The sequence below is a fragment of the Panicum virgatum genome, chromosome 1N (genome assembly GCF_016808335.1).
Source record: "Panicum virgatum strain AP13 chromosome 1N, P.virgatum_v5, whole genome shotgun sequence".
In the NCBI taxonomy this organism is placed as follows: Eukaryota; Viridiplantae; Streptophyta; class Magnoliopsida; order Poales; family Poaceae; genus Panicum; species Panicum virgatum.
This window is the reverse complement of record NC_053145.1, coordinates 54,586,890-54,598,266: the sequence shown is the minus strand read 5'-3', so window position 1 is coordinate 54,598,266 and position 11,377 is coordinate 54,586,890. Positions and strand designations below refer to the sequence as shown.

At 44.2% G+C, this 11,377-nt stretch overlaps 3 protein-coding genes across 3 annotated transcripts; 2 read left to right on the top strand and 1 right to left on the bottom strand.

Annotated features, from left to right (window-relative positions):
- Positions 1 to 976, bottom strand: LOC120653685 (16 kDa phloem protein 1-like). The gene is made up of 5 exons (XM_039931372.1): positions 901 to 976; positions 749 to 814; positions 520 to 658; positions 268 to 403; positions 1 to 171 (listed from the first exon to the last, which is right to left on the bottom strand). Exons 1-5 carry the CDS (start codon positions 974 to 976, stop codon positions 1 to 3), a joined length of 588 nt encoding a protein of 195 aa, XP_039787306.1.
- Positions 977 to 2,530: 1,554 nt separating this feature from the next.
- LOC120656727 (non-classical arabinogalactan protein 31-like) lies at positions 2,531 to 5,898 on the top strand. Its single transcript, XM_039934915.1, has 3 exons — positions 2,531 to 2,889; positions 3,133 to 3,187; positions 5,116 to 5,898. Exons 1-3 carry the CDS (start codon positions 2,602 to 2,604, stop codon positions 5,535 to 5,537), a joined length of 765 nt encoding a protein of 254 aa, XP_039790849.1. The 5' UTR covers positions 2,531 to 2,601; the 3' UTR covers positions 5,538 to 5,898.
- A 2,015-nt stretch (positions 5,899 to 7,913) lies between these two features.
- On the top strand, positions 7,914 to 10,714 carry LOC120654188 (histone H3.v1-like). Its single transcript, XM_039931729.1, has 9 exons — positions 7,914 to 8,013; positions 8,213 to 8,538; positions 8,622 to 8,724; positions 8,813 to 8,887; positions 8,965 to 9,091; positions 9,177 to 9,652; positions 9,770 to 9,858; positions 10,086 to 10,172; positions 10,325 to 10,714. The coding sequence occupies exons 1-9, from the start codon at positions 7,981 to 7,983 to the stop codon at positions 10,431 to 10,433; spliced, it is 1,425 nt and encodes a 474-aa protein (XP_039787663.1). The 5' UTR covers positions 7,914 to 7,980; the 3' UTR covers positions 10,434 to 10,714.
- Positions 10,715 to 11,377: the final 663 nt, after the last annotated feature.

Sequence of the window (11,377 nt, the reverse complement as noted above, 5' to 3'; positions counted from 1 at the left end):
TCACAGATCTTTGTTGCCGCTCTGTCCACCGCTCGAGCGACTGCAGAAGAAGAAGAGCCGCCTCCACGGGATGCTCGGGCACGCGAAGTTCAGAAACAGCCCGTAGCCGACGCCCGGCTGCCTCGCCGGCGCCGACCACCGCACGCAGTCTTTGGACGGCGGCAGTCTCACCTGCATTTGCCGCAACGATCGTGCTCATATGCAGTATCCAATCCATTGACCATGGGGATCAGAGAGAAGTGTGATCGCGTCATGTGCGGCGCTTACGCTGGAGATGAACTTGATGCCCAGCTTGAGCACGCCCTTGTAGGTGCCGTCCTCCAGCACGACGTTGTACGGCGCCGGCTTCACCTGCAGGAACTCCTGCTCGCCGCCCTCGCTGATGATCTCGCCGACGTGCACCCTGCAAAAACGTCAACGCGGATGAGCGGTGTAATTAACTAATTATCTGTGAGTTTTGAAGGTGAACGACGATTTGAGTTCGTCGGCGTGTTGTGCGTTGTGCCCTCGGCGTAGTACTTGGTTTCGCCGACAGGGGTGTCTTCGGCGAACTTGTCGATCTCCATGATCGTCAGCGTCACCTTCGCCAACTCCTTGCACTCGGTGTCCGACAACGGAAACGTGAACTTCTCGTTCCACCAGATCTTTTTATCTCTACCTGCAGGGAATTAACACTGCCAGCTCAAAGAGAACGTAACTCAGGTAATATGCTAGATAGAATTTAGACATATAATTTACGAATTCATACCTTGCGTGATTTTGCTGCTCACAATTTTACCACCACAGTCGATGGTCACGTAGTGTCTCTTTGATCCTGCAAACAGGAGCCGCACGGTGAGCCAAGTTTGCTCGATCCTACTACAAATTCAGTTTCTGAAACACAGGATGGTTGCTACAGACGCCGCGGGTGATGATGAGCATGCTTGAGGTCCTCGGCGTTCACCAACAGAAGTTCCAGAACTCCTCTCGTCTCCATGGAGGAGGAGCGGCTAAGAGAACAGAACGCAAGAACACCGCGGATATATACAGCATATGAAGCTACAATTAATAATTTTCCACGGCGTCTTAAACGCAGAGAGTAAGAACATGCATTCAAGTGCAAGAGGAGTTTCAACAAGAACATCAAAGAGAAACTCCAAGCCATTTAATGAATTGCGTTTTCATACCCTACTATCTTTTTTTTCAAAATGGAATACTCTACATAAATAAATGGTCTAAGGTTGTGATTAGTTTGGATACCGTGATATTTGGTTGCCTTGTACAACTGAATTACGTGGGTTCAATTATACCAAATTTAACCAAACATAAACAATTTACATTTTTCTTTGGGTCAGATAAGTGGATAGCGACCTAAACAGTCACGGTAAAGTGTGAAAAGCCTTCTGTTCAAGTGTTCATTGTGGCTACTCCTGCCCAAGGATACACTACTCCTTTCGTCGTAAATTATATGTTTTTAGTTTTTCAAAAAAAATATGTTATTTTGAATTTTCTAAATATATAATTTTCGTTGTGCATCAAAATATGCATTATGTCTAGATTCATAATAAAACTTATGTATCTAATAAAATCAAAATGATCTATAATTTGAAATGGAGGGAGTATTAGACTTCGACATGCCTAAGTGGCCAATGATGGTAGCCTGTTTCTCCTTGTAAAACCACTTGATCCAAGAAAAAAATGTTGCAAGCATGGCAAAATTTATTTCAAATATATATTAAGAATTATGTTGATTTCTTGATGGTTACAATTCCAACCCGCCATTGCTTGGTATGGGTAATTCTATTCATCGCGCGCGTTAATAGGACGCAGCCTATCGCAGAAGCGAGATAGTACAGCGACGCAGGCTAAGCTCGGCCCACGAGGCCTACTTTTCTATTCGATTTGTTTGGCTCTTTTTTTTTTGAATCGGATTAGAACTCCGTTAAACCAAGTGCTCGGTGCAATCACCGTCAACCAGGTCCTCCAGGCTCCTTTTCTATTAGATCATTGTATAGAGTTTTCTATTTGTTCCAGAACATTTATTTCGGACAGAACATTTTGTCTTGTTTCTGGAACATTTTGTTTTGTTTTTCTAAATTAGTATGTTATATTTTTATAGAACATTTTTATTTGTTTCAGAACAATTTTATTTATTTTGAAATATTTTATTATTTTTAATGTATATTGCACACTAATAATGATCCGTTTACTTTTTCGTTTCCTCATTATTACCTGGATCGTGCACTGACTTTTCTCTCTCGACATGGATCGAAGTACTAGATGCAGGCCAGCTGCTTTTGCGACGTCACGGCAGCCAATCACGCGCGTTATGTATAGACGCCCCCCTTGGTATCACAACGCTACTATATCAAGATGTGGCAAATGATATAAAAAATTAGTCTAGAAATTTGAAGGGTTGAACTTTTTATATTTTTAAAAAGAAGGATAGGACTTAAAAATGATGGCTAAAATTTTATATATTTTAACTAAAGGTAATTAACAGACGAGATAGATTTATAAACGGGAGATAACGAGCACCCCTACCGGCACAGTCGTCTCCCCCCGTTCAGAGTTCTGACCAAGAGTCGCAGGCTCGCAGCATTTCCCCACGCGCACCCGAATATGGCCGCTCCGGCCGCCGCCGCCGCCGCCGCCGCCGACACAGCCACCCCGCCTCCTCCACCGTCGGCAGAGCCCGCGGCTGCACCCGCACCCGCACCCGCACCGGATCAGGTCTCTCATCCTCCCCCTCCTCAGCCCGACGCACCTGCGCAACCCCCGGCGCCAGCGCCTGCGCCAGCGCCTGCCCCAGCCCCGAAGAAGCGGAAGCTGGAGGAGGTGGGGTTCCATACCTCCGACTACTACAAGATCCGCGCCGTCGTCGCCGACCTGCGTGTCCGCTTCGTCCAGGTTCGCACTCAAGTTTTCTCTCTGTCTAATATCAAAAGGCCCTAAATTCTCACTAAGGCTAGATGGATGTGCTCTTGTGGAGAAGGCAGAATTGGTCGCAGTAGCTTATGCTTCTTGAAATCTAGGAGGCTACACGGTCTTAGAGCAATCTTTTAGTGAAGTCACGTATTTTCAAGCTATTCTGCTCGTGTACCTTGCTGTGTTATAAATCTATTCTGAATGGCCCAACCTTTGCTTTTGAAGGTTTACCAAGCTACTGATTTCCGCAACACTGATGCTGTGCGTGAGATCCTGAAAGGTATACAATTAAAACCTAAATTTTTGTCTTGTTAGTATGACAATAGTTGTTGAATTGAAGGGATTTGGGCCAATCTACGGTTAGGACAGAAAAGATTAGGCTTTTGTGGGCTTTGTGTAACTCGATGCAGTGGTGCCGGTGTCCTGATTTCTGATCCTCTTGCTATGGCTGCCCTCGTTGCTGGCGAGCTGTGTCTATGGAGGCCACTAAGGTTGAAATGAAGCATGGAACTTTATCCCTTTGTCTTAGATCTTGGGTTTGTTTAGGTGGGAGGGATAACTTAAAGTTCAGTCAGGGCTTTCCGAATGTGTTAGCAGCCTAGCAGGCCAGCAGGGTGCTCCTACATGGACTTGAAAACACTTAGGTGTTAGGTAGTTAGGTCTATGCACGGTGGTGTCATGCTCATGACAGGGAGGCCGCATATTGTGGTGCAAGTGGTAGAGAAGTCCAGGGGCGGGAGATTTCAAATGGGTCGCTGACTGCTTAGAGGAGGAATTGAGGACAATGTGAGTTAATGGAGAAATATTTAATGGCATAAGTGGAACTTTGGGCAGGGTTGATCAACTTTACATGTTAAATTTTAGATGAGATGGGTCCATGGTCCCTTGAGCTCCAATCTGCCAACTAAAAAATGAAAGACAAATTTAATGTTTAACAAAACTAAATTCTCCTTTGAGTTGCTTAAGTTGCTGAATAAAAAAGATTTTTGTATTATGATTATGGGAGCCTGCAGTTATATGTTTTCTTCAAGTCCTGAGCGATTGACCTTAGTAGTTTGGTCAGAATCCTCCATTTCTCTTGTAGCTCATCTCTTTAGCCAGAGCACCATGATCAAACCCAATGGTAAAATTTCCTAGCATCATTTCCAGTCACATTGATTGATGACAGGTGAAATTGTCGTTGCTGAGGTTATGTGGTTAAGAGAATGTTAGCGCTGCAATTAGAAATTGCTGGGGCCTTAGAATTGATTTGGGAAAGCTTGGATAAGAAGGCCTGATAGACATTTTAATATTTAGTATAAAACTGTGAGGTGTGATAAAGGAACTCCATCCATGTAGTCAAGTGGTATTTGATGTGTGGATGGTCATATGGAAAATTCTAGCCGCCCATCTTGGCTATGAAGGGTTTATAGTAGACCCTATAGGTAATGGAAATATGTAACCATATGTGTTGCTCAACCATTGAAAGAACAGTTTTGGTGACTATTTTTTTACATAAGACTAATAGTGTGTCCAATTTGGTTCTTTGTACTGGTACCATGCTTCGCATTTGTGCCACATGAGGGGGGAAGTTTCATACCATTTTTTTTCTCCAGAATCGCAGATAGTCAATGAGCTGGTTGCAGAGGTAGATGCACTGACGTGGTTGCACACGTAACATAGGCTTTAATCACTTTGCTCCTCATCTGGCTGGTTGTATAATCAATGTTGTCATAGGAAATGTTTGTTGATCATTGCGAGTCATTTTCTGCTGTTGATTTGCTGCTAACGCACTCTAAGCTTGATGTATTCCATTCACATCTCCACCTCTTTTGAATTCACATTCATAACTTTCCAATGATATATGGATCCAAAATCATGCATGCAAACACATGAAATATACATCGTACATCCTTTGAATGCAGTACGCAATGTATTCTTTTCACCTTTTGAATGCTCAGCAACGTTTGTCATCCCAAATACATTCTTCACAGCACGTCTAATCATACAATACGTGTATTTTACCTATATTCAGGGGTAATTTTTTGACTCACCATCTTAATGATGCGTCTTCGACATAGTAATTCAGATGGTGAATATTAGGCACCGGAAGTTTCTTTTAGAGGAAAAAAATATCAGCAGAAATTTCATGTTCTGTTCAGACTGTTCAGTACGTTCCTCTGTTGACATGGCTTGATCTTACATACATATTGATGTCCTGTGTTTCAGAAATAAAGGGAGTCATGGAACTATCCAAGAAAATGAGGCTCAAGCTTGGTGCTACATCTGAGCCTGTGAAATCAACAGAGAAGCCTTCAGCTGTACCTGTGAAGCCAGCAGAGAAGCCTGCAGCTGGACCTGTGAAGGATGAGCCTGCGAAACCATTGGAGAAGCCTTCAGTTGAACGTGTGAAGGATGAACATGCGAAACCATTAGAGAAGCCTTCAGCCGAACCTGTGAAGGATGAGCCTGTGAAACCATTAGAGAAGCCATCATCTGAACCTATGAAGGATGAGCCTGTGAAACCCACCGAGACGGCTCCAGCGGGAGAAAATAATCAAGTTCCCAGGGTAGGTCAGACTACGATTTCTCCTAATAACGCAGGTGTTGATTCAGCAGTCAAGAATGATAACTCAGATGCGCAGCAGTGAAGATGCTAAGTGGGGACCCAACCCAGTGAGATGGCGGATCACCCATAGCCGCTCGACGAAAACGCAGAGTGACTGGTGGATCCCCCTACCAGCTTGAGTTGTCTTGCCTCTCCTGGAGATAATTCAGTATGGATGTGCTAACCAAAGAAGAGGGATGAGGACGTCAAGATGCAAATTAGATTGCGTTGCTCACATTCATTCATTCTGTGATGTGTGGACCTGAATAATTTGTTCCATCAAATTGTAGCTGTGTAGCTGGATCGTACGTTACATTGTGCTGTTGTTAAGTAGTAATGGCCAATCTCTTGCCGAGTCGATGCTTGAGCAGAGGTAATGGAGCTGCAAGCAAACCAGGTCCCTTTTCTTTTTTGAACTCAGCAAACCGGGTCTTGGAAAAGGTAGGGGCGCATGAAGCGATCTGTTACATCTGTATGGAGCAGTCCACCATTACCTTCAGGGTTTTATCCGTATTATTATACGTCCATTGCGGATAGAGTTGGCATCAGCCAGCCGATAGCCGTTCTCGTGACAAGTCTGAACTGCAGCAGTGCTGATGCGCCCAATGTATGTTCAAGACAATCAGTTTCAGAAGACGGATGAACCGAATGCGGAGTACTTAAGCTGATTAAGGTGTGGCTTTTTTCTGACATAAAACTATATAAGAATTAGCTCTGGGTACGTAGCTCAACTCTTTGAATTCAATACAGAACCTGAAGTTCATGGTTGTAAATATTGCTGGAATGTTAATCTCCGGTAATTGCCCTCTTTAGTTCCCTTCTTAACAATTTTACATCCCATCATATCAAAAGGAATCTCGATATTTAAAAGCATTAAATAAAATCTATTTACAAAACTTTTTACACGAAAGAGTTGTAAATCGCGAGACAAATCTAATAAACCTACTTAATTTATGATTTGCAATAGTATATTACAATAACCATCCGCTAATCATGAATTAATTAGGTTTCATTAGATTCGTCTAGCTATTTACATCCCATCATGCAAAATATTTTGTAAACAGATTTTATTTAATACTCCCTAATAGCAAGATTTTTTTTTTGGAAGGAACTAAATACAATCCTTAGGTTTCGCACCCCGGCTGGAGATCATGGACAATACGACTACGAGCACGAACATGGAAGAACCATGCGACGATTGCCAGCATGGCACAGAACCGGTCAAGAATGGCTTTAATTTTCCTAAATTAAGAGTTGCTAAATAAAGGGCGAGCGCTAGAAAATTCCAAAAGGAGTTTCCTATTTTCGCTCCAGTAACTGCCCAGCTATTGCGCCACGCACCGCCGGATTTTACGTGGCCTTTACGGTTTCCAATCCGTTACCAAGAAATTGAACCGACCTACAGTCCGTTACGATTTTTCCAATAATAAGGTCAGGAGGACAAATTCGGAAGCCAAAGATCCATCCGATCTCAGAATCGAAATCCGCGACTTCCTCCAGCCCACCGATCCGCTACTACTACGTAGGCCCTCCCAATCTCCCAACTCCCCCAGGCCATGGTGGCTTGAGCTGGAGATCGGCAGGGGCTCTCCGTATTCATAGGCGGCTCGGACTCCAGCAGGGATGCAGCTGCGACCAGATCATCATCATCATATGGCCCGCGCGCGGGGGGTGGCAGGAGAGCGGTTGGCGCCGATACTTCCGCGGGCGTCGCCGCGCGTGATCGCGAGGGCCGGGGGAGGGCTTCGCGTGATATGATCCACGCACGCGCGCGTCAACAGCAGCCGTCGCCCAGCGGGGACGGCCGGTGGAGGAGTAGGCGGGGATCGATCTGCTTATAGGCGGGCGGGGCGGGAGGAGGGCGAGGCGGAGATGAGAGAGGCCGCGAAAGGACGTGCACCGCCACGACACGCGTGGAAGACGCGGGCGGCTATATATACCAGGAGGGCTCGCACCCCACGCCCACGCGCGCAGGCCCCGTTATTCTCCCAGATCGCTCCTCGCGACGACAACGAGAACGGCGGCGGCGACGACGGTTGGCGATCGAACCCCGCCGCATCGTCGACGACGTGGCAGGATCGCTGCGCGGCGCTCCGGGATCGCCATCACCTGAGGTGAGCAGGTTGGTCTCTTCTCCGTGCTGGCGCCGCCGTGAAAATTTTGCGCCGGTTCAGCAGCCCACGAACGCGCCGGGCTTGCGCGAGGCGGTTGCGCTGCGCGCTTAGGGCTCGGGAATCCGCCGGGTTAGTTTGTTTTCCAGATTCCAGAAATCCTCTTTCATGTTATATTCAGTTGCATGCTGTTAAAACTTGATAGATCTTACGGAAAAACACATTAATTTTGATCTGTGTTCGAACTCGACGCTTTCATCGAGTTCCATGTTCTATTGATCGACTCTATTCTCTGCATGCTTCCTCACAAAAAGTTCGGTCTCTATTTTGTTTTAGGCATTCTGAATTACGTAAGATCAGCTAGATTGCGAACAGATGGCGAGCAAATTCGACATGGAGACCAATAATGTAAGATACAATCTCTCTCCCCTCTCTCTCTCTCTGGTAAATATTTTCGATCATGATCGTTACCATTAGTTTATTCATCGCAAAGCTTATTGGTTCCAATGCTGACGTCTATTACAACTCAGAATTAGCTGTCTATTGGTAGAATTAGCACTTTATCGGCAGATCACATCGTTTCTAACCAATGCTATGCCTCCAGCAGCAATTGGAGGACGAATATTGCGACCAAGATGACGATGACCTCGGTGATTTCATCGTGTATAGCGATGATGATGACGAGTTGTCAAAGCATAAACATCAGAGGCAAGAGGAGTTGGAGGATGACATGGAAGAGGAAGTAGAAGAGGAGGTTGAGCCAGTAGAGGAGGAGGAGGAGGAGGAGGCTCCAGTTGGGCAGCAAGAGATACTTAGCCTGAGGGAGCAGTTAAAGGAGGAAATTAGGAGGAAAAATGCAGCAATGGCTGTTGGAACCAGCAAGGCTAGATGTTCATCTGTGAATCGGACAATATTTCCGCCAGCGAAGGATGGGTAAGTGTACTCTTGCTATTGCCTTCGAATAGTTCTATTCGGGTACTTATCTTATTCTTGTGGTTGATTGTAATTCTTTTTAGATATGGCACCTTTTTTGGTCCTTCGAAGCCAGTGCTTGCTCGCCGAGTCATTGAAGAAGGGTGCTCATCGTTCATGAAAGAACGAAAAAATGTGTCGTCCAGAGTACGTCCAAATACTACTTATTAATTATTACATTAAGGATTTTATCTCACTGAACTGTCGTATGACTATCTTGAAACATGGTTGGCAGAAATGTGCCCAGTTGGTGTCAAAGGTGCAACCTGGTACAGTCGAGAATCTGCAGAAGCCAAAGTTTGTCAGTGAGGTAAAAAAATAAAACAATATTAATTATGCTGGTTTCTGTATGGACTTCTGCATAGATTGATTTATAAACTTTTGCAGGAGAAAAGAAAGGTTGATGCACTTCGCGAGAACCGAGACTACTCATCTTTGTTCTCAGATGATGCTGATACTGCACAACCTACAAAAGAGCAATCTGACAATAGAACAGCTCTTGTTCCCAAATCTGGTAGGGACACTACTAATCTGTTAAGCAAAAGTTAGTTTTTCCTGTTGTTGTAAATTTCATGAGCAAAATGCCTGTACTTATGCAGAGTCTCATGTCCATGGTGGGGTGATGCATTCTGCTGGCATGGGCACGCCGTCCTCAGGTCAACCCGCCAGATTATCGTCAAAATACAATGCTTCCTTTCAGGCCCGTGTCCATGGTAATGCAGGGTCTCTGGGAAAGGACTCTCTTGCACGCAGAAAAAGGATGATTGCTGCTGGTACAAACGGCTCCAACCTGCCTAACATCAAGAAAACTCCAGGGTTGAATCCATCCTCGAATAACCGAAAGATGCAGCCGTCAGTACAGAGCAAGAAGCAACAGCAGCCTGCGTCCCAGGGCCAGAGGGTGCAGCAACAGTTGCAGAGTCCGAGGCTACAAGGCAATGGCCATCGGCTATCCTTGAAAGGTAGGCCTGATGGATCTGTACAACGTCAGCGTATTGGGCAGAATGGTTTGGCTCAGATCCATGGGGGATTGAAATCAGAAAAAAAGCGGCTCGATCCTGGCTCGAAACTCATGGTAACAAACCGTTTGCCATAACACAGCTCGGTACTATATTTATTCTATGTAAAAGCACGTTTTTCTTATTAGTACAAAATATTCATTGAGCCCTTCAACATTCTTCTACGTTGGCAGGTACCTCGTCCAATGGATAGGCGTGCCGTGAAAAGAAAATCCGATGATGGAGGGGGGAAATATTCATTGATGATCAGAAAAATTTTCAAGTATGGTTTTCAAAATTGTTTATTTGTATTGGTATTACCATGCTCTTTCATTTGGTGCCCTCCATTGGTTAGGGTTATTATTATTATGTTATACAAGCCACCTGGTCACAAAAACAGTACATCGGTAGAGCTAGGCATTCCTTATTGTGAATTTTCGGTACCAGCTCTGTTTGCTCTGATTCTAAAAAAAAAAAAAAGCTCTGATTTGTTCTCTGCTTCGTGTGCAGGTACGATCCTAACAAGTTTGAACCCGAAGATGATGATAGTGACATGGAAACTGATTTTGCTGGCATAGAGAAGGAAGAGAGAAGAAGGTACCTGGTTATTTTTAATTTTAGCTCTGTTCACATATGAGAAACTGTTTTCGCTTCAGTTGCGTAAGTCAAATTTAAATGTAATGTCTGCACAGTACCTTAGGTTAATTTGAATTTACTTAGTAGCTGATATTTTTTTATTGATAATTCAGCGCAGCACTTGCAAGGAAAGAGGACCAGGAGCAGCAGCTCCTGATCGAGGAAGAAGAGAGGCGCGAGCGCATGATGAAGAAGAAAAAGTTAGCACACAAGGAAAAGTAGAAGCGGTCAGGGTAGAAACAGCCCTGCCAAAGCGTAGGGGTGGGTTTAGTTAGATTGCGGCCGGGTAAGCATCTAAGCTTTTGTAAGCCTGCTCCTAAGAACTGCAGAAAATTTCAAACTCAGCACTTTCTTCATGACCCAAGTTTAAGTTGTTGGTATGGGAGTGCTTGGCCCTTGGGCATCTGGTTCTGATTGGTCTTGTTTGGTTTGTTGTAGAGTTCCTAGAACACACACCGTGAGATGAGAATCTTGCATGCATGGAATACTAAATGAAGTCTATCTGTAAAACTTTTTTAGGGATGTGTGTAACTTTTCGCGACAAATCTAATGATGGTAATTAATTGATGATTAGCTAACCATCCTTTAATCACGCAGTCAAAGATCTCGTTAGATTCGTCAGGGTTCCTAGCGCAGGGGTTAAGTTTGTTTTATAAACTGACTTTGTTTGACATTCCTAATAGGCAGTTAAACCTCGTTCTAAGAATCCTAGAACCAAAACAAAGTAAAGCCATTGCTACTTTATTCGCTCTGTATGTGTTAGATGCACAAGCCAAATAATTTACCAAACTCAAGGCAACTTTGGAGAATGTTGGGGAGGGGGGGGGGGGGGGGGGTTATTTGGTTGCTACAAACCTACTCCCTCCGTCTTGAAATATAAGGCATTTCAATATTTTTGAAAAGTCAAAATTTTCAAATTTGACCAAATTTATACACTAAAATAATAATATTTATGATATCAAATATGTATCATTAGATTATTCAATAAATATATTTTTATAATATATCAGTTTGATGCCATAAATTTTTATAATTCTCTTTAAAAATTTGATCAAAAGCTTTGACTCTTCAAAAACGCCGGAATACCTATATTTTAGGACAGAGGGAGCAGTAGTTTTGAAACCATAGTTCAAACCCCACGCAATCTGCTCTCATAACTATCAAAA